Consider the following 24,337-nt stretch of genomic DNA (forward strand, 5'->3'; position numbering starts at 1 on the left):
AACCCGTTAAACTTGAACTAACCCCTTGACTCTTCGTATCATAAATACAATAATTAAAAGATTATTTCTAATCAGTTTCAGTTTACCAGATTGGTATATTAAATCCCGTTTGTTTCCTTTCATACACCAAATACTTTCTTTACAAAATCATATTCGTCTTTAATATGTGCAGACTACGAAGAAGTTTTTTAAATTTGGCTCAACAGAAGCGGTGGTCACCATTTATGAGCAGGATCGTCATTGGACCAGGAAAATTACGACTCGTCACAGGTTGGATGAAGCATTCATGCCAGGAAAGCATAGCGAGTGAACCCAAGAATGCTAAGAATAAGACAATGGTTCCAATAGTTTGAAGAATGTTGAGAATATTACAAGGGTTCCAATCTTTTTTAAAAATCCATTTTCAATGGCTAATCTAACGGTTTAAAGAGAATATGTCTATCTAAATATATCAACCACATTTTAATAAATGTGGTTGGGTTAGTTTTAAAAATGTTTATTTTCTTTTTAATATTAGTTAACATAGAGAAGTACTTTGATTTTTAAAATTGGGGTTGATCACCTCTTTACAATGTCTTAGTTTTCTTTTTCCATCTAACTTTTTATTACCCCACATTTTCTCCTTATGCAAAATGATCTATTCCTTTGCCCCCCAATGATCTAGTCAATACTGGACATCCTTATGCCATCCTTGCTTGAAATGAAGGTGAGAATTTTGGCTAGAGTTACAAGCAATTGTAGGAAACATCTTGGCTTCCATATTGTTGTTATAAATAAGATACCTAATCATAGCCATGCTTTCAATGGATGAAAGACTTGCTTGAATTAGAATGATAATATAAGGAGTATTTCCTTTAATCTTGAGATTGTAGGTTATAAATTCCTTTTGGATCTCTTCTATCTTCATCCATGACTCTTTAGAGATACTACAATCCAAAATCTTACAATCACATAAAATAATAGGAGTGACGAGTCTCAAATAGTAATTTTTTTATCCCAATTCCAAAGATATGTTGACTTACAATTATTTTCAAGCCCATAATAAGCTTCCATCCTCCATTTATTCTTTTCTCAATGCTATGATTCCAATTGAGCTTGTGATGGATATCGATTCCAATATATTTGTATGGAGGAACTTCCTCCAAGTAGTTGTCATATATGAAAGTATCATATGTGATCTTTTTGAATTTAATTATTGTGACTTTAGTTTTGTTAGTATTAACAATCATATACCTCTTAAGGCATAAATGTTGAGGATTCTTAGTTGTTTTCCAATATCATAATGCATCTTCACCAAAGGAACAATATTGTCAGCATAAAAGAGAATATTTATGATTATATTGGTGAATGTGAGGCCAACACAACCTGTGTCTTCCAAACACTCTTCTAGCTTATCAATATATAAACAAAAAATGGTATGGGATAAGAGACACCCTTGCTTGAGTCTCATATTGCATTTAAATTTCTTCCAACAACTCTCAATGGTCCTAAACTTGGTAATAACATTCTCATACAACATTGTCACAACAACTATCAACTTGAGAGGAACCATTATCTCTTTCAACCTCTTCCACAGTTTTGTCCTAGGAATGATGTTACAAGCTTTTCTAAAGTCAATGAAACAATAGAATAGACCAATTTTATTATTATGATAATCCTCGGTAATGATTTTGAGAGTAACAAGTTGGTCCATGGTGAAATGATATCTCCTAAACCTAGTTTGATCTTTAACTCTTTTACCATGGCTTTCTAGCCATAGGCTGATCTTCTTTTCTAGAATAAATCTATATGACTTGACTAAACTGTGGCTAATCATAATGGTCCTATAATTAAAGGGAATGCTTTTATCCCCACTTTTAAAGATTGACATAATGAGGCTCTATGTTCAAGGCTTAGGGAAGCCAGCCTTCAATATCCTTAGTCAAAAAGTTTAAAAATTATTTATAAAATTGAAAAAATAAAAATAATAATAACAAAAATAAAAATATAAAAGTAAGATTTTTTCAATTTTTTTTTTTACTTTTCAAAATAATGATAATATTAATTTCTAATTTATTGAATTTATAAAATAAAACTAATTATATTAATTTATCAAATTATTTAAAAATGAGATTTTCAAAATATTTATACTCTTTAAAATAATGATAAAAATAATTTTATAATTTATTGAGTTTATAAAAGAAAATTATTTATATTAATATATCAAATTATTTTTTGAAATATTTTGGAAATGAAATTGATAAGATATGTTTAATTCTTATTCAACCAATCTCCATTTTTATTTAAAACCAGAGAACTAGAAAATTGCATCTTGCCCCCTTAAAAACCACACTTACATGTGACACTCACTTACCTTTTTCCATCTTAGATCTTACCATAATGGAGGATGATTTATTCATATGTGATAAAAATAAAGAATATATGTTAATAATATATATATATATATATATATATATATATATAATTTATTTATTATTATTATTATTATTATTATTTTAAATTGTATTTAAAAATGAGAATTTTGGATAATTTTATATTAAAGAAAGTTTGAGCATAAAACACAAGTATAATACATGGTAAAATTATTTAGAGAGATTATTTCTCAGAGCTTCCAATTCTATTTTCACCCATCTCTACTTTTTGAGTACATCATATTTAGGCATTTAGTGCTCCTGATCTCCTTATATCACTTATAATTGCTTAAAAAACGATTAAATAAAAAACAAATTTACATTCATGAAGAAGATTGTGTCTACCTGTGTGGTTGATGATCCTTAGAGGAGATTTTGTCTTTAGAATTTGCCTGCACTTAAATCTTCATGTTGTAGATATAGTATATAGGAATAGGTTTGCATTCCATCTAGATTGATGGTGACTTTCTGATGCATTGTGTTGAGAAAGGTGACATTTGTGTTACTCCTTAATGCCATAACCTTATAAGTAGCAATTGGCATTTGGATGCAATAGGGAGAGAGGACATAGATTTTAATATACCTGACTGTCTCAGTCCTATGGATGTTATTGCAGAAATTTGACATGGGCATTGACGAAATCGCATCTCTACAAAACAATAAACCCAATAACAACAATAAAAACTTTAGGGGGCCATAACAACTCTAGACCCAAACTAGTTTGACAGAGACATAAAGGGTATTGGTTGAGTGGGTAGAGCCACTAAGTTGAACTGCCAAATATGCAGGGAACACATGAGACACTGGGTAGACCACCAAGAAGGGGAGAGGATACAAAATAGAGGTTCCAAAAAATAGAATTTGCATATAACAACCTCAAAACGCAAGATGACAAAGATAGACAAGCCAATAAAAGAAAATCCAGGCGGATGCAAGAGGGAAGATTACCTCTGTCACGAATGCACTGAGGAAATTGCAACAGACTGAGGATTTGGGAGTTTGCAGTTGCATAGCAAGGAAGGTCATGAATCCAAGAAGTGGATTTATAATCTGCATTGCCATGCGAGTCAACCATGCTTTGCACTTAATAAAGGGCGATTCTCCCCATGAGCATACCATCCCACTTCCTTTGATTATACAAGAGTTCCCCCCTGTTTAATACCAGCCATGGAGTCATCACTACCCTCACTCACCTGCTCATCATAGCTGGAGGCGGGGAATTGAGATCGCATAAGCCTCCACTTCCCCTGGTTCGTGTTTGATGACTACACCTTATGATGAAGGTTCTAGTATATGACAAATGTAAGAGGGGGCACAAATTATATATATATATATATATATATATATATATATATATATAGCCATAAAATAGAAGTTTATATTAATATAAATTTACGTTTAGGGTGCAATAATGAACCGAAGTTATATCAAAATTTGCCTTATGGTTATGCTCTTCAAACATGGGAAAAGGCCAATACTTTATACAAAAACATCATAATTCTTATTATTCCTAACAATATTGACTAGATAGAAAGTGCCCAAAATCTTACATGTACATGATAGTTAGATAAAGTGGTTCATTACCCAACCCGGGGGAGGGTTTTAGTGTGGATATACATTTAGATTAGACAAACAAGGTGAAGAGGAACTTATTGAGAAAGCTGATGATTTTGGACACTTGAGGTCTTGCTACCTTAACGATTTCAAATCTTACTCCCTTTTGATTCCTGAGAGCATTAATTTCCTCATCTATACATTGTATTTTTTGCCTTTGAGTGATGAGGATGTCCATTATAGTGGACCAATTTGTAAACAATTGAGCTTGCTAAACTTGGAGTTGATTTATTTCAAGTTGCAAGTCAACTATTTCTTTTGCATGGCTATAAGATATATCCTTCTTATCTTTCTTGTAGTGTTGAGCCATATCTACTAGAAGAAGAACTAGGCCTAAGTCTCTCCAATTAAATCCAAGAATATAAACCAATGTGAATGCTCCCATTAAGATAGAAGACATGTTTGGGAGGAGATCCCAACAGAGAAAGAAACTTACTGTAAAACCATTCACAGGAGATGTGAGGTTGAGCTCTAGGTAGAAGGATGGAAAACATAGAGACTTCAACTAGTTCGAGGTGACGATAACTAAAATCCTAGTTGTTGTCGATAAAATAGACATGCAGGCGGTCGAGCAAGTTGTGGGCAGTTTCTTGCATGCAAATTGAATTTTGAGAATCGAAGTAAACTCATATATCATGTAAATGTATGTTGATTGTTGTGATAGAGGCAAGGGGAGATGGATGGGAGTTCAAGGGAGGTACAATGGGGTTTTCAAGTGACTGCCCACCATTTCTTTCGTCCATGTGTAATTGCACACAACCATTTTCCATTTGATGCTTTCTATTAACAATCATTCAAGGGATTGGGCATTGATGACCCCTCATTGATTTTCAATGTTCCTTGTTGTTGTTGTGTGGTATGGTTTGCTAGGAAATCAACTCATTGGTTATTTTATCTCAATACATGGAGAACTTGATATTCTTGGAAATGGTTCGAAGCAAACTGAATCTTTTTGAAAATTGACTTATGACTATCATTTATAGGAATATAATTAACATGAAGGTGCTTGATTATAAGTCTTGAATCTCCCACTGTAATTAATTTGCTAATGTTTAGTGCTATGACTTACTGGATCACTTGATAGATTGCGTAAGTCTTTGCTTGATCATTTGAGGCTCTGCCCAATCTCCCATATTTTGAGAATTTATATCTAAGCTAAATTAGTCTTAATAATTGATAAAATATCAACTTATTTTCTTAAATCATATTTCAAAAAAACTTATCCAACATTTTCCATTATTTCAAGAACGATATCTAAAATACATTGGAGTTTTTAAAACTCAAAGCAATACAACACTATACTAATTAAAATCTCATTATATTACAAAAGGTAATTTTGAGTGTAAAAAATAATAACCATTGTTAACAAAATTTTAGTTTAAATACAATAATTATAACATACTACCAAAAATTAAAATCTTATTAATATAAAATAAAATTAATAATAAATTACTCTTCTATTAATTAAAAACATTTTTTAAAATACATAAGAACATGCTTTAAATTACACAAATTGAACTAAACTATTTAACAAAATCAATTTTAATATAAAATAAAATTAATAATAAATTACTCTTCTATTAATTAAAAACATTTTTTTTGGAGTTGTCTATAATGCGACTTTTTGAGATTCCGGTGACGGAATCCGGCGGAAGAAATTGAGATGAAATCATGATTTGTTGCAGTTAAAATGGTTTTTTAACTGCATATTCGGATTCAGCACCCTGAAAAACCCCTGGGACGCTTTCATTGTGCAGAAATTAGCTATCAAACTTGGATTCCAATAAATTACTGCCGGATTTTCACCGGAAAAAATCGCCGGAAAGACTTTCAAAAAGTCGCGTTAAAGACTACTCCATTTTTTTTAAGTACATAATAACACGCTTTAGATTACACAAGTCGAACTAAACTATTTAACAAAATCATTTCAGAACAATTAACTTGCATATTGTTTTTCTAATAAATTTCCACAAAAATTTAAATCGAAATTTGCATTGGGTGGGTCACCAATGTAATCAAAAACTGCATCCGCTGATGTGAAATCTTCTTCAACAGTATACCTACAACATTACAAGATAACATGCCAATAAGTATTTAAAGAACAACATTACAAGATAACATGCCAATAAATATTTAAAGAACAACGTTTCAAGATAAAATGCCAATAAGTATTTAAAGAAAAGGGGAAAAAACCTTGTGTCATTCATGATACAGGAAACACCATATTTGCCTAGAGTTACCCATTATGAGATGATATTATAACATTGGTTAATCTATATTAAAAAACTACTAGTAATTCACTAAATATAATGAAATTTAATAACATTTAATAATGTGGAATATTTAACAAAATGAAATACTATGGCTAATAAAAATTACTAATTAAATATTAATCAAATTTAATTTAGTTATTAAAATCATTATGAGACAATATTATAACATTAGTTAATTTATATTAAAAACATTACTAGTAATTTATTAAATATAATGAAGTTTAATAACATTTAATAATGTGGAATATTTAGCAAAATTAAATACTTGTGCTGATATAGTCAGTGTTGTACATATTGCAATAATACCATAATAAGAACTTACCCTTGCCAATATTATTGCCATAATTTATAATTTCGCTGTTTTGAATTTATCATGATAATTTCAAAATTATCACCTTATCTCTCGCAATTTCAACTTTTTACCATTTTTTTCTTTTAACCCTAATTTTTTAAAAGTGAGTTAGGCGATTGGGTTCTGAGGATACTCCACCTAATTTCATCAAGCAAACAAGGGGAAATCTATTGTTTTTATTTTCCAAGATTCATCTCATAAAATACATACCATAGTAGTTAATTGCAATATTAAATTCTTAAAGTAAAAGTGACATCTTCGTTTATCTTTCATTTTCATTCTTTTACTTAAATTTTTAACCATTACCATTAATCGACTCAAGATGTTTGAGAGTGGTTTCAACGTCATTGGATTTCATATGGAGAAAGTAGAATTTTAAATCCCTCTCAAGAGTGGTTCCGACCTCATTGGATTTTATATGGAGAAAGTGGAATTTTAAATCCCTCTCAAAATCTAACAGACTTGATAGTTTTCAGGATTTCAGGATTGGTGGGATTGCAACATTTCTATTGGATTCTATGATGTATGAGGGTATGGAACTAACATTTAATCAAGATCACCAAGCCCTCTATGTACCTTGATGTTGGTGACATTGACTGTTGAGCTCCTTGTTCATGACCATAGTAAAAATGTACACTTCACTCAAGTAAAATCATTGATTGGGATATTAAGATTTTCCTATCTTATTTTAGTGCTTAATGGGTGATCTTGATGAGTATGGTCCCAATATAGGGAATGATTTTGATGTTATGTAGCTATTTGTTGTTGCATGATTTTCTTTGGATTTCGGAGGCCATTTAGAGTCTCTCAATCTCTATTGATCTATTCAAAGATGAATTGTACTCGAAGATATATTGGTTATATGCACTCTTGCTATACACATAAGAAATTTTGCATATTTGTGTATAATAATTTGGATTCATATGGATACACATGAATTACCTGCTCTTTTCAAAATTTGAATATTTTATGTATTTTTTGGTTGACCAATATTATGGTCCAGTTTTGATAACATTGTTGAGGATGATGTGACCATTTTCCATTTTCCATCAAGCAAACAAGGGGAAATCTATTGTTTTCATTGCCATGATTAATTTCATAAAACACATTTATTTTTGTTTTGATATATTTTATATCATTTAATTAGATTTTATGACTTAAGACAAATATCATATTTCAATATCGATATCTGAAGTATCACTTGACATCTTATATATTGATTTTATTTTCATATTTATGTAACAATATATTTGTTTAATATTGATGTTATTTTATAAGTTAAAAAAATGAAAAAAAAAAGTTTTTTTTTTTTGTATTTTTTTAAGTTTTTGATAATTTCCAATACATTTTTAGATAATGTCAATAATTTAAAATTTAGACCTTAACAATAAATAGAACATTAAAATATAACATTGATTAAAATATATAAAATTTAACAAAATCAGATATAAACTATTGTAATGGATGGATAGTTATTTTGTTGTTTTATAATAAGAGTCTCATTGCTTAAGATGTTAATGTTGACACTCCATGAGGGATTTATGTGATAAATAGATTAGAAACATAATAATATTATGAAATATGTTAAACATTGAGTTGTTGCGACATTTATGACATGCAACTAAATTGATGTCATTTTACTAGGATTATGTCAAAAGATGAGCTTTTTGTTAAAATATTCAATCAATTTCCTTATGTCATTCATGAACTTCTTGTTATTAATAGCATTGATCTCGATACACGTGTCCCATAAACAGCAAAGAGATAAAAGCTTTTGTTATGGAAAAGTTCCACAAGCGTACTTGGGATAAGGAGCTAGGAAGAAAAAAAATCACTATATTGAAGTGTTTAATCCCACTCATATTCATCAACCAAAAGCATACACAGAGGCCAATATCTCTTGGAAAGCCAAAATTCTTATTGCTCAATTAAGGACTAATTCTCATCAACTCCATTGTGAAACTGGGCGTTGGAAAAGGCCAAAGAAGTGTGGGAGGAAAGATTATGCATTTTTTGTTCTTCCGGAAAAGTGGAAACAGAAAAACATTTCATTTTAGAATGTGAGGCCTTCAAAGACAATAGAGAAAGTTATGCAGATAAGTTGGCAATGAGCTTTTGGGATAATCTATTTAGCGAGGGGTTTGTCGAGAAACTGGGAGCATTTATTTTGAAGCTTCACAGAAAAAGGGCCGAATACATCAAGTAGATGAAGAAGCAATTTGTCCCATAGGCTATCTTTAGCCTCGTGGACGTTAAAATATTTTCTTTCTTTATTTCTTATAATTACATTTATGTGTCTTGCACTTTCCATCTTTCCATAGTGTATTTATGCATCCATAACAAAAATCTTTACTATATCCGAACGTAATGAAACTTTGCGTTTTGTATAGTCACATAAGCTATAGTTTGGGAAAACTTCCCTACTTTAAAATCAAATTACATTTTACATTGGATGCCTGGCCAAATTCCTCACTTTGTGATCAGCACAAACACAAGTTCATAATTTAATAAATTAATCACAAGATTAAATTCCTGTAATGCAACAATTAAGATGATGTATAAAAGAAAAAAAAACCTTTCAAACTATCATATCATGCGAATTCTAGAGTACCCATCAACATTCTCTTTCCATAAACTATTTGTGACATTATTGTTATCCTTCTAGATGTTTCATCTCACGTTCAAATTATGCTTCTAATTTTTACTCAAAATTATGCTAATTCTATTACTGAAAAAATATTGTACACTGAGGCCTCAACCTGTGCCTAGCCATGCCTGAGATTTGGCAAAAGACAATATATATAGAGTCTCGCTACCCACGCAGGGGAAACCAACGATTGCGCATAATTGTTTATCAGTTTTTCAAAGTTAAACAAAAACCATCCAGGGAACCTAAAACTATCAGTTTTTCCTGAACCCCCATTGACTAAGCTAGAAAGCACAATTCCAGTAAAAACCTGAGAAAAAGCAGACACGTGGCATGCTGTGTGGCGGACCATGTGGCGAACACGTGGCAAGCAGAGTGGCTGACTAGGAGCGAGGCAGAGGCGACGGGTGTTCCTCCACAATGAAGCACCTGTACTCCTCCATGTCGACATCTGCCTGGTGGAAAGCCTCTGTGTCGTCAGGTTGTTGCGTCGGTTGTTCTTCCTCAATGAAACAACTGTAAGGTTCCACCTCTTCTTCTGCCTTCTGGTCCTGGTCCGCCTTCTTCCCTGTTTGTCCCATTTCCTTCTCAATTTGCCACATCCTTGCTCCTTGGGTGCTCGTCTGAGCCATGTCCAAAGCTGCACGGTTGTGGCCACCACCATCAGTGGCCTGCTCCCTAATTGTGCTAGTGTGGCCACCACCTGCAACGGTCTGTCCCTCAATTGCATACTCTCTCATGAAAGCTGATGGAGATAGTGGCAGTGATGAGGGGCCTGTTCATGGAAGAACGGAAGGTGAATTGGGCAGATTGGAGATGTGTATGAGGATTTGAGGGAGTGCCCCTGGGGGGTGAAGCAGGATTGGAAGGACTACCGCTGGGAGGCGAGGTTGGGGGTATCGAGTGGAGGCGGTGAGGTTGAGAGCGGCCTCTGCCTCTGCCACTGCGGGTGTTTGGGTAGCCCCCTGTAATTTGCTGGGCCAGAGAGGAAGTGGACTCTGAGACCGGGGAAGGTGGGGGACGAGCCAAGCTTCCTCTGCTTCCGCCCCGACGACTGCGCATACGATGATGCGTTCTCGTCATGTTGGCTCCAGAAGTTTGTGAATTTCTTCCAGAATTGGGCTCAGGGTGATGCAGAGGCTTAGTGAAATTAACGGACGGCTCTAAGGAGGGACTAGCTGCAGAAGCCGAATGGAAGACGTAATGGCAGGCCAGGCTCTGGGTGAAGTGAATTCCTGGGCCTAAGTCAATACAACAGAGGAGATGGCAGCGCCTTCCGGTGGAAGTGCGAGAGCTGGGTGCAGTAGCAGCTTGAGGGCAGAGGCATTGCAGAGGCAAAGGAGGTGCAGTGGTAAGAGTATCGTCGGTATTCATTTTTGTGTGGAGCCAAGGTAGTTGGTTGCAGACAGGATGGAGATGGCGTCCCCTTAATTTCCATTTATGGCTGTTATTAATGTCATATTTAGACCAGTGTGCCAGATTATGGAGGGCTATGTGTTTTAGCCACATGCCATTCCGTTCGACCACCACCGCATTATCTCTACTGAGCACCCGCATCCGGGGCTATATATAGTTGAGGGAAAGACTATAAGCCAAATATTCAAATTTGATTGGCTTCTTTAAGGTTACCACATCATCTTGTGGCTAGTGGTTGAACTGCCTTCTTTTCAAATATTTTGAGAAATAGGGGTATCACACAACTTTTCCTGGGAAAATAATATACCATGCCTTTTTTGTGATCAATAACGTCAACAAATTATATCATCAATTTTAGATTACATGATTTTTATTTTTCTACATGCATTTTGAATACATCATTGTAAATTGTAGTGTCTTCTAAATATGCACCCTAGAGTGTGTATAGGAGTTTTTGAAGGCTTCAATAAGTCCCATTACACAAAATTGCACTTTGTGGGCAGCTTGTGTTGTGATTTGTAACCCTTACAATTGAATAAAAAACAATATAAATACTTACATTTTATTTATCAAATAACTATAAGGTAGGAAAACATTGTACTAAGAAAAAATTTATGCTTTATTGATCAAAACACCCTTAATTTAGGAAAACATGATATAAGGATCATTTTATAAAATAAATCCACTCCAATTCACTTGCCTCTTTGAGGGGGAAACCTCCTTATGAAATAAGCTCAAATACAATATACTCCAATACATGCTCCATCAAGAGGACTTCATCCTTATTTATAGCTAATCAGAAAGTCTTAATCATAACCACCTCACAACTATCTATTACACCTTCTTTAAAGAGACCACATTACATTTATTCCATACCAATTACCTAGTAAGCCTTATTAACAATAACAAAGATATCAACCTTAGTACGCCTTACTTTGAATTACCACCATACCTATATCATTATTACTATAATTTGCCATTCCACCCCTGATTATACCTCTAGGGAGGATTCCAACACTCCACCCCCCTTCGAAAAGAATTTCCTTCAAAACTTGTAGTGAAGAGGGACAACCATAAACTATGGAATCATGGATGAGTATTGACTGCAATGTTGAAGTAGTCTAGAAAACAAGGTCCTATTTACAAGTCCTTAGTAGAACGCTGAAGTAGTCCACTAAGCTTGTCTATAAACTAGTCCCATGTATAAGAACAAGTCTTAATGTTGAAGTAGTCCAAGAAGCTCACCCACAAACCTGAGTCCCATATTCAAATGCTCACGAGGATTCCCAACTGGTGACATGTAAACTCAATGAATGGTTGAGTATTGTAATCCAAATGCCCATTGTGGTTTTAGGTTCATAGATTAAGCATGAAGGGTATTTTTTGTGAAGGGATTTTTGAGAATTTAACACTAGGGCTTGGAAGGAATGGAGATTGTTGGCTCATCAAAACAACCACTTATTTTTTAACAAGCATCTTGTCAAAGATATTATGGGCTTGATTCCTATCTATGAGCTATCTAAATTGAATATTGATATGTTGGGACCCTTGTAGTAGGATTAGGGATGGAATATAGGAAGTTGCTTCAACATTAGGATTCCAAAAAGCTTTACTCCTTGATACATTAGGCTTAGATCTTATTCACTATTTTGAATGCTCATTGGCCTTCTTTTGATTCAGAGGACAAGGTGTTCGTTTTTTATAGTACTTCAAATCATGTCTATGTCTAATCACAATCATAAACACACTGAAATACACACAACTTCAAGCACTTTGCACAATAGAAATGTAACAACAATGAATCAACACAATACACAATAATGTAATTGACCCAAAATTTGTTTTTATTACAACTTAGGGCTCCCATACCAGGGATCATGGCCCTTATAAATCCCTGATACAAGGAAAAAATACTAGGGCTTGAACTCAACAAATTTTGGCTATCAATCTGCCCAAACAACAAGAAACAAATCCTTGACTTATTTGTCGTAGATGGCCTTCAATTATAGCCCTTTGGTCCTGTTGTCCTTGGTGTACCTGACATGTCCTTTTCATCCTCTTTCACATAGAACCTTGCTGCTCCAATGCCTCTGCACTCTAGCTGCTCATAAGGGTCTTTTCTCCTTCAAATTACTGGCATTCTCAACCCTAACCAACAATGTTCTCACAGAGTATTTGCCTCTTCAAATTTACTGTATAATTAGCCCAAAACAACCAACAACTCACAGTCCCTTATCTCATTAAGGTGACTATACATTAGCTCCCAAACATTAGCTCACTCATAGTGGGTTAGCCCCTTCCAAACCACTATACATTAACTCTTTAATACCACTGTTCAATCCAACAACCATTAATGGACTTTAAGGCAATACCTTTGCAATCATGTTCAACAAAACATAGAACCAAACACTTCTTTGCTAGCCTCTGCTTAGGCCTGAAGAATTTCAGTCTTGTGTAACATTTGCTCTCAGCCCTAAACCAGACTATTGCGACCACCTCGGGTTCATACCCTTTAACTCTGCCTACGGCCACCCTATCTCAGTTTGTGGCCTCACATGAACCTAAGGAGGCTTGACCCTACTTCCAACTACTTCACATGCCTCACAACCTCCCTATTCCCCAAGAATAAGGGCTTTGACCCTCTTTAAAACACAAAACCAAACTTGGACCCTTATAAATATGCACCACAAATCTCCCTTATGCACATAACCACAACAAAGTAAAATAGTCAGTCCTCCATAGCTCGGTCTGATTAGAACACAACAAAGAACACACTTATCCTTCTTCGATCCACTCCAGCTTGGCCTCCTTGAGAGTCTGTGGTCTTCTTGTCTTGATATTCTTCTTAAGGTGAGTTGCAATGATATAGTTAGACCTCACCTAGGTCTCCTATATTTATATCCTCTCTTACTATTAGCTTAGGGGCTCTTAAATCCATTAAGGTGCCTCCACAAAAATAATTAGAATAAACAATGATTTCTTTTGGGCCTTTAGCCCACACCTTTGGGTCTAAACCCACTGCTTGGTTAAAGATCATTTTCATGGGTCAACTCCACACAACCTATTACCCCAAGGGTTGTGGGAGTACCTGCCAAGCTACAATTTTCAACACTCCCTCTTAGTGAGGGAGGTACTTCCGCTACTCAGAAGTAACTTGTTAGCAACACTAGCCCAACCTCTGGTGTCCACCACTGGAGCATACCTTGTAGAATGAACAACACTATCCTCGGTAGTGTCCCTACCTCCATAAGCTTCTTGCTGCTTCTTCTCATCATAGCCCTTCAACCCATTCCACGGTTCCTTCTTGCCAGCTGTAGAAGTCTCATTACTCCCCACTGGTCATGCACTCTTCTTAGGTTGCAGATTCTCCCTTTGAACCCACAAACTCCCACTCAAACTTGAATCCTCATGAGTCCCAAGAACCTACTTCTTCCCCTGATTTATAGGCTTTCTTGTCATCCTATATAAACCACTCGCCCTAACTTCAAAGGCCGCTCTAGTAGAGTTAGAGGCTCTTGGTCTGAGTATCACATTCCCATCTCAGAATATCACTTAAAACACCTTCACCTCCATCACTGAGACATACAACATACTACAATTCAGCTCTAGTACCCACAATACATCTTGAACTTGTAGCAACCCACTTGACTCCATCCTGAATGACACAACACCCAACGCTCTAACTATTTTCTAACTCTTATTGCCAACCTTCACATATAATTTTGAGTCCCATTTTGTTAGAGTCTCAAAAACTTCCCACGATCCTGTTGTATGCTTTGACGCTTTGCTATCAATAAACCATGCACTCTCGTCAATGGCACCCTCAAAGAAATGGGAAACCAGAGCAAAGTCTTCTTTGAATCTTCTTGAGAAGTCATCCAATTTAGCTGAAGATGTAGCAACACTTGTTATCTCCTTCTTCTTCTCATTATCTCCCTTCTTCTGACGCAAACACTTGCTCGCATAATGACCATGCTTGCCACACATGTAACACTTCACCTTACTCAAGTCCTTCTTCGCTTTGCCTTTGATATTTCCTGTAAGAGCCACATTTTCTTCGTTAGACTTCTTCTTATGAAGATGCTCGTCCTAAAGTTCCTCTTGGATGAAATTGTCCCATAACTTATCCCAATCTGGCAGCTTATCTTGAGCAACTATCCCTTTGATAAATGCCTTCCATTCTCGGTAAATCCCTTGAAAGCAGTCCTCACTAACTCAAAATATAGAATGTTATCTCCAATGACAATTATCTCATCCAAATCTTCAGAAATCCTCGTCAAATATGGAGCCACGCCTTCTTCATCCAACATCTTGGTGTTTTCGAGCTTCTGTTTCAATACCAACAACCAGTTTTCATTCTTGTTATAAAAAAGTCTGGAAGAGCCTTCCACATCTCTTGTGCAATCTTCTTCTCAGTTAGATGAGGAATCAAGTGATCCTTGACACCATCTAGGATAATGAGCTTAGCCTTTTCATCCAGCTCTACATATACTTCCAACTCCATAAGGTCTATTGGTTTTTGAATCTCCTTGACAACAAACTCCCAAATATTGTTTACCAACAAGACTTAGCAAGATCCTTTCTTTCTAAGGAATGTAGTTGGACAACTCATCCAAATTATCCTCATATCTCAGACTAGTAACCAACTTGGCCATGCTGCTAGTCCTTCAACAACAAGGTAACTGATTCCCTCTTGAGTTGTTTGTCGTGCACACTCTGATTCAGTTGTCCCTTCAAAGTACCTTTGATACCATGCTGGTTTTTCTAGTACTTCAGATCATGTCTATGTCTAATCACGATCATAAACACACTGAAATACACACAACATCAAGCACTTTGCACAGTGAAAATGTAACAACAGTTAATCAACAAAGTACAAAAGAATGTAATTGACCCAGAACTTGTTTTTATTACAAATTTAATAAAATAAACATAGATCTCTCGAACTAGGGATCATGGCCCTTACAATGCCCTGATACAAGGAAAAAAAAAACTAAGGCTTGAAGTCAACAACTTTTGACTATCAATCTGCCCAAGAAACAAGAAACAAATCCTTGACTTACTTGTTGTAGATGACCTTCACTTACAACCCTTTGGTCCTCTTGTCCTTGGTGTACCTAGTAGGTCCTTTTCCTCCTATCTCACAGAGAAATTTGTTGCTCCAATGTCTCTGCACTCAAGCTACTCACAAGGGTCTTTGCTCCTTCAAATACCTTGTATTCTCATCCCTAACCAACAACGTTCTCACAGTGGATTTGCCTCTTCAAATTCACTATATAATTAGCCTAAAATGACCAGCAACTCACAGTCCCTTAGCTCATCAAGGTGATTGTACATTAGCTCCAAAACATCAACTCTCTCACATTGGGTTAACCCCTTCCAAGCCAATGTATATTAGCTCTTTAGTATCACTGTTCAATCCAACAACCATGAATAGACTTTAAGGCAATACCTCTGTAATCATCTTCAACAAAACATAGCCCAAAATACTTCTTTGTTGGCCTCAACATAGGCCTAAAGAATTTCAGCTTTGTGCAAAAATTGCTCTCAACCTTGAACTAGACTCCTGTGGCCACCTCAGGTTTAAAACCTTTAACTCTGCCTGCGGCTACCCTATCTCAGTTTGCGACCTCACATGACCCTGAGGGAGCTCGATCCTCCTTCCAACTACTTCATAGGTCTCACAACCTCCTTGTTTACCAAGAATAAGGACTTCGGCCCACTTCAAAACAAATAAACAAAATCATCCCCTTATAAAGATGCACCACAACTCTGCCTTATGCACAAAACCACAACAAAGTAAACTTGTCAGGCTTGCATAGCTCGACCTACTTAGAACACAAGAAAGAGCACACTTGTCCTTCTTCAATCCACTCAAGCTTGACCTCCTTGAGGGTCTGTGGTCTTCTTGGCTTGATATTCTTCTTAAGATGAGTTGCAATGATGTAGTTAAACCTCACCTAGATCTCCTATATTTATATCCTCTCTAACTATTAGCTTAGGGGTTCTTAACTCCATTAAGGTGTCTCCACAACAATAATTAGAATAAACAATGATTTATTTTGGGTCTTTAGTCCACACCTTTGGGCCTAAACCCACTACTTGGGTACTTTTCCCAATGAAAGCTCATTGACTTGGGTCAACTTGATGCAGGAGCATTCAACTTCCAAGTGAAAATTGTATTTTAATTAGGGGTCATTTCTTTACCAAGGGAGTTGATTCCCTAAGTGAATGTTTTAGTTTAAATTATTTGTATATCCCATGTATTTAAAGATTTCTAGACAATATGTAATTAAAGAAAGCAATTGTAATTAGATCTATTCCTTAGGATGGATCTCGAGAATATCTAAGTGAGTTGGAGAGATTTAAGAGTAGTTGGATTCCTTGAAACATTTGTGGATCTAGGAAGTCCTAGATTAGTGGTTTAGGTGAGGAAATGGTGGATTTGAATTGAACTAGTTCATAATCCTCTTGTATGTAATAATGTAAAATGACAAATTAATGGATATGGAGAGAGGTGTGGTGTAGAAAAAATAAAGAAGAGGGTTCAAGTGAGGTCGAGCAAGGCTGAAGGCCGAGAGGGCCATTGACGTGATCAAGGCAAGGCATTTGTAATTTACTTATATATAAATAGAAGACATTTTGCCTTGGTGTACAAAGCTGAGAGTCGAGCCATTGATTATTTGATTTCTATTACATAATTTAGCTTCCCTGTGTTCGTGTGTAATCATATGTCATGGGTACAATTAACCTCAGGAGGGACCAATGCATATATATATATATATATAAAATAGTTGTTTGCAGAGAATTAGAGATTGTGGCAGTAGGAGTGAGATCAAAAGGAGTGCAAATCCTTAGAAGGAAGAGGGCGCATTAAAGAATGTAGGGGAATTGAAACAAGAGCAGGATTATAGTTGAAGTGGAAGTGTAGTGGAAGAATAAGCTCAAGAGAGATAGGCATTGATCGTTGATCAACGAAGGATCAACAATCCATTAACCAGAGGCCACAAAAGTCTTTTTAGAGTATCAGGCATTGAATTCAAGTAGAAGGAAAGCTGAGGATCAAGATCACAGCATAAAGCATCGAGGAGTGGCACAACACTTAGTTTATTTTAAGTCCTGAAGGAAGCCCGTCACTTGACAACGCCAGGAGATAGGGCTTGACAAAGCTAGGAGACGAAGTTTGATAGCGCTGGGCCGGAGGGAAGTTCGTCACTTGACAATAGATGAGACTTGATAGAGTCGGGATATGTAGGCTGACAACACTGAGCCGGAGGATCCATCCCGAAAGAAAAAAGAAGAGTAATCAATGAGAAGTCAACTTTTAGAGATCGGGCTCACATGGCATTGTGGTTCCCACTCGGAGGGTTTACCTTGACGAATTTTGTAATTCCCCTTTTTATTGCGTTGGGCAAAAGGAGTGGGCTTGTGTCGAAGCAACAAGATTTGGACTTAAAGCGAGCCAAGTGTTTGATGGACAGTGGAATAACGGTGATAATTAAATGGCACATCGAGTATGACATGGAAGAGTCGGCCAACCCGAAGGCTTAATCCCAGAGGTTGTAACTGGGATGCTTTGCGAATACACTAATAAGGAAAAGACCGCGTTGGGGCATTGGGAATTGGTCACAACGTCGGTCACGTGACATTGAGGTTGTGCCGTTATCTTGGCTCCAGTAGCTATTAGATAAAGGAAAGACTTGGATCAATGCGATAATATAAAAAGTCGAGGTTTAGAGTATAGCATGCCTGCAATATGATAAAAGGGACAATATACATATAAAGGGTTTGCATTGATAATTTGAGTGCATAAGTTCATAACCCTTTTAGATCCTCCCACTGTTACTAAATTCCTCCAACTGCGTTAATAGTATTAAAGATATTTATATCATGTAAGGTGATGGTGAATGGGATTGAAGAATGTGCCTTTTGGGAGAAAGTTTGGGCACTGTGGGTTGAGTGGGTCCAAATTGGGCCTACATCATGTGGTATTAGAGAAAAAATGCTTTGTAAATTTAAAAATAGAGAAGTTATAAAGGAGGACCGAAAGAGATAAAGGATTTGATATGGAGGAGAAGTTCCACGAGGTAAATTGCTTTTGTTTTGAATTTTATATGAAAGTTGAGGATTGGTGATCACAAGGCAGAGTTTGAAGAAATTACTGGAAATTTGAGGAGCTAAAGGAACACTGGAGCATAATAATGATGATGATAGAGCAATTAAATCAGAGGTGCAAGCTCTAGAGGAAGAAGGATAGAGATAGTAGCAGTGCAGGATGGAGGATTTGACAGGTAATCATTTTCTTTTGTGATAATTTGGAAGATAGAAGTTGCAGAGCAGAGGATGTGAGGAATTAGAAGGAAGGTAATTTTCTTTTGATGTAAAATAGAGATTTGATTGAGTTTGGAAAAGAAAGAACATTGAAGTTATTTTGAGGATGCAAAATAGGGAGTTTGGAGAGCTAATGTGCTCTTAAGGCTAAAAAGTGTGAGCAGGTGTGCTATTGGAGATGTTTTGAAGGAGTTAGTTCAGAGAGGCGAACCAAAAGTAGAAGATACCTTTGATAATTTGATGATAACTTTTGTCGGGAGGATTGATGTTTGCAATAACAAAAATCATAGAGAAATGTAGTAAATGACGAAGAAAGAGGAAGCAACCATTATAACAACAAAGCTATGACAAACGGGAAGAGAGAAAAACCAGAGAATTTAAGCAAGGATTGTGACAGAAATTGATAGCAGGAGGTAAGATTGTGATATGAGGACAACAAAGTTCTCAAGAAGAGTGAGCAGATGAAGATGAAAAATATTGACAACTTTGGAAGTTGAGGAGCAAACATGCTCAGAAGAAGGAGGAGAAGAGGTTCTACTGCAGGGAACTAGAAGAAGGGTGAATTCCAACAAGTAGTGGTTGTGTAGAAGTTGCTAGAAAGGCAGTTCCACAATGAGTGTGGGTAGAGCTATCTAGAAGAATAAAGAAAAGGCCAACAGGAGAGCTTGGTATTGATAGCAAGCAACAACTTGCTACAAAGGAGATATGCTTCTTGTAGCTCACAGGTGAACGAGGAGAGTTCACAATGGCTACTGATAGTCATGTGCAGAGTTCAAGTGGAAGTCACAATAAGAGAGAAGAAAATGCCAAAGTAGCTGGCATGAAGAAGAGGAAGATGAGAAATGAAGAAAAGGAGGAGGAGTTGTTTGAGTTAAGAGCAAATATTGATAAGCTCAAGCAATAGATTGCAAAGTGGGAAAAAAAAAGGACACAGTGTTATGGCTGGATAATGAGGAAGAAAAAGGTAAGATGGCCTTATTTGCAGGCAGAGTTGAGACAAAGGAAGTATAATACGCTGAAGGAGGAAGTCAAAGCAAGTGAGTTTGAAAAAAATGTGTTCTTTGGTGCAAAATAAGTGAAAGAAATTGAAGAAGAATTTATAGACAATATGCAGAACGAAGAAGAGGCAACTAGAGCCTTGGAAAAAGAAGAGACTTGTGTTTTTGAATCTGACATTTTGTGTGTGTTTGCAGGTATGGCAAGTGGTGCTCAGTGCTTGGATGATGTATTTATCCAGGCTAATTAAGAAATGAGACTTCTCGAGGAGATGATTAAAATGGAAAAGTTTTATGAGCATATGTTTGAAGAGGTCAAAGTTAATACGAAAGCTGCTATGCCAGAGGAAATCAAGGGAGCACCATCCTTGATTTTTGATTTAGAGGAGGATGGGATAACATCATCTACTTCTATGATGATGCAAGAATATTATACAAGAATAGAAGACGAAGCATCATCAAAAGGTGAAGTGACATTTGAAGGAGAAATATTTGAGGAGATTTCAATTGGATGTCTCATGCTTGAGGAAGGAAGTACGAGTGAAGATGAGGAGGAATGGTTAGTGGGGATTCAACCATGGAGGACATGGAGAGAATTCAAAATAATTTTTAATTGTTTGAAGAGTTAAACTTATTAGAACAAAGGATAGAGAGCCAAAAACTGAATATTCAAACTACAAACATAGAGTTGGAGGAAGAAGAAACAATGTTTAGAAGTGATAGACAGACTACAAGGTGTAGACACCAAACTGATAAAGGGTGTACAAGCCAGAATTCAAACAAAGTTTTATAACTCTTGAGGAAGAACAATGACAACAATGGAGTTAAGCCAAAGTTGGAGATTGATGAAGTAATAGAGGAAATGTGGATGCTGATGAGGAATACATTCAAAAGAAGGTACACCAAAAGGAGGAGGAAAACCATCAAAAAATTGCAACTGACTGAAGCAATGTGCATCAACATAGAAAAGGGACCACAACAACATCAAATATGGAGATCTGGAGAACTGGAAGCAGTAAAATAACAACAACACAACAAGGAGAAAGATCAACTGCAAACAAAAGTTTGGGACCCAGGAGGATTTTTCATCAGCATATGGAAGCACATGGTCAGGAGACCATGATTCTTTTCTACCTTGGGAGTCTGATGCAGGAGCATTCGACTTCCAAGTCAAAATTTTGTTTTGACTAGACTAGGGGTCATTTATTTACCAAGGGAGTTGGTTCCCTAAGTGAGCCTTTTTGTTTAAATTATTTGTATATCCTATGTATTTAAAGATTTCTAGAAAATATGTAATTAAAGAAAGCAATTGTAATCAAATCTATTCCTTAGGATGGATCTCAAGAATATTTGAGTGAGTTGGAGAGATTTAAGGGTAGTTGCACTCTTGGAAGGTTTGTGGATCTAGGAAGTCCTATATTAGAGTTTTAGGTGAGGAAATGGTGGATCTGAATTGAATTAGTTTGGAATCCTCTTGTGTTTAATAATGTAAAATAAAAAATTAATGGAAATAGAGAGAGGTGGGGTGTAGGTAGAATAGAGAAGAGGGCCTGAGTGAGGCCGAGTAAGGCTGAAGACCAAGAGGGCCATTTGATGTAATCAGGCCAAGGCCTTTGTAATTTATTTATACATAAATAGAAGACATTTTGTGTGAGTGTACAAAGCGGAGAGTCGAGCCATTCATTATTTGAATTTTGTTACATAAATTTAGCTTCCTTGTGTTCATGTGTAATCATATGTCACAGGTATAATTAAGCTCAAGGGGGACCAACGCATAGAGGGTGTGGCAGTAGGAGTGAGATCAAAAGGAGTGCAAAGCCTTAGAAGGAAAAGGGTGCATTAAAGAATGCAAAGGAATTGAAAGAAGAGCAGGATTAGAGCTGTAGCGGAAGCGTAGTGGAAGAATAAGCTTAAGAGAGATAGGCATTGATCGTTGATCAATGAAGGATCAATGATCCATTAAACAGAGGCCACAAGAGTCTTTTTTTAGAGTATCAGGCATTGAGTCCAAGAAGAAGGAAAGCATAAAGGTTGAGGACCGAGATTAGAGCATAAAGTGTCGAGGAGTGATGCAACACTTAGTTTTTTTTTAATTCCTAACAGAAGTTCGTCACTTGACAACGTTGGGAGATAGGACTTGACAAGAGCTGGGAGACGGAGTTTGATAGCATCGATCCAGAGGGAAGTTCATCACTTGACAACATATGAGACTTGAAAGAGTCAGGAGACATAGGTTGACAACACTTGGCTGGAGGATCCATCCCAAAAGAACAAAGAAGAGCACTCAACGAGAATGCTGACTTTTAGAGATCTGGTCACGTGGCATTATGGGTCCCCCATGGAGGGTTTACCCCGGTGGATTTTGTAATTCCCATTTTTATTGCGTTGAGCGAAAAGGAGCAGGCTTGCATGGCAGCAACAAGATTTGGACTTAAAACGGGCCAAGTGTTCGATGGACAGAGGAAGATGGACATAGGAATAATGGTGATAACTAAATGGCGCTTGGAGTATGACATGGAAGAGTGGGCTTGTCTAGAGGCTTAAGCTCGAAAGTTGTAACCCGGAGGCTTTGCGAATACACTAATAAGGAAAAGACATGGCTCAGACATTGGGAATTAGTCATAGTGCCAGTCATGTTTGGCTCCGATAACTATTAGATAAAGGAAAAGCTTGGATTGGTGTGATAACATAAAAGGCCTAGGTTTAGAGTATAACGTGCCTGCAATTAGATAAAAGGGCCGAGATACATATAAAGGGATTGCATTGATAATTTGAGTGTGTAACCCTTTCATATCCTCCCACTATTACTAAAATCCTCCAACTGCGTTAACAATATTAAAGGGATTTATACCTTGTAAGGTGACGGTGAACAAGATTGAAGAAAGCCCCTTTTTGGAGAAAGTCCGGGCAATGTGGGTTTTAAGCAGGCTCGAAATGAGCTTGCATCACAACTCCACACAACCTAGTACCCTAAGAGTTGTGGGAGTACCTCCCGAATGACAAATTTCCACACTCCCTCTTGGCGAGAGAGGTACTTCCACTACTCAAAAGTAACTCAACAACAACACTAGCCCAATCTCTGGCGTCCACCACTACAACATACCCTGCAGAATGAACAACACTATCCTCGGTAGTGTCTTGACCTCGAGAAGCCTCTCTCTTCTTCTTCTCATGATAGGTCTTCAACCTATTCCACAGTTCCTTATTTCCAGCTGTAGAGGTCTCCTTACTCCCCACTGACCATGCACTCTTCCTGGGTTGCGGATTCTCCCTCTAAACCTGCGAACTCCCAGTCAAACTTGAATCCTCCTAAGTCTTAGGAACCTACTTCTTTCCTTGATCTATAAGCTTGCTCATCAACTTGTACAGACAATTCTCCCTAACTCCAGTAGAGTTAGAGCCTCTAGGCCTGAGTATCGCATTCCCATCTTGAAATATCACTTCAAACCCCTTCACCTTGATCATTGAGATAAACAACATGATGCACTTGAGATCTGGTACCCACAATACATCTTGAAATCGTAGTAGCCCACCTGACTCCATCCTAAATGGCATAACGCCTGACCCTCTAACAATTTTCTGACTCTCATCGCCAAACTTCACATGCAATTTCAAGTCCCCTCAGTCAGAGCCTTAAAAACTTCCCGCAATCCTCTCATATGCTTTGAGGCTCTGCTATTATTGAACCATCCATGCTCATCAATGGTACCCTAAGAGAAATGAGAAAAAAAAGCAAATTCTTGCAACTACGAGCACAAAGGTGTGGGCAGTGTTAGAATTCACAGGTCCTCATCAACAAATAACATAATTAAACATTTTCCTCGGCAATGAACATTTGAATACTTTTTATTGCATGGTGATGGGTCCATAATTGTAGAGTGGCTTTGGGTACTATAAATAGAGGCACATGACTTCGATGACTGTGTTGGTGATTTAATTGAAGTATGTTAGCTTCAAATCTTTTCGTTGGGCATGCTATATGGGAGTAGGAATTCTAGTTGTAGATTATATCTTACTTGGGTCATAACCTGAGTTGAAGGTTGAATATTGAGCCACCAAAGAGAGCACTGTATTCCCTGTAGCACTTGATCGAATGTTTGGAAATTATCTTGTAGCAGCAAATCCTGAAGTGAAATCTTGGTAATCTGGGAGAAATTTCTCTCCTAGATTTTTCTTCAGCGGGCAACCATCAACACCTTGCAGCAACCAGATAACTATATGTGCCACCATCTCCGCCACCTGAGCCACAGATTATGTGCCCTCGCCCATCCGTTATGATTGTATGTTTGAATGTGGGC

At 36.6% G+C, this 24,337-nt stretch overlaps 1 protein-coding gene across 1 annotated transcript in view; it reads right to left on the bottom strand.

Moving 5' to 3' along the window:
• Window positions 1-5,551: 5,551 nt before the first annotated feature.
• The window catches only part of LOC149205697 (CBBY-like protein), a 346,883-nt gene continuing 328,097 nt past the window's right edge, over window positions 5,552-24,337 (bottom strand). The window contains exon 8 of the mRNA XM_089393529.1: window positions 5,552-6,085. Within this exon, the coding sequence (XP_089249655.1) occupies window positions 5,962-6,085 (124 nt within the window). The 3' untranslated portion in view covers window positions 5,552-5,961. The remainder of the gene's footprint in view (window positions 6,086-24,337) is intronic.

Source organism: Pinus tabuliformis, chromosome 1_2 (genome assembly GCF_031772625.1).
Source record: "Pinus tabuliformis cultivar Carrire ecotype Pingquan chromosome 1_2, CPIR1, whole genome shotgun sequence".
Lineage (NCBI taxonomy): Eukaryota > Viridiplantae > Streptophyta > Pinopsida > Pinales > Pinaceae > Pinus > Pinus tabuliformis.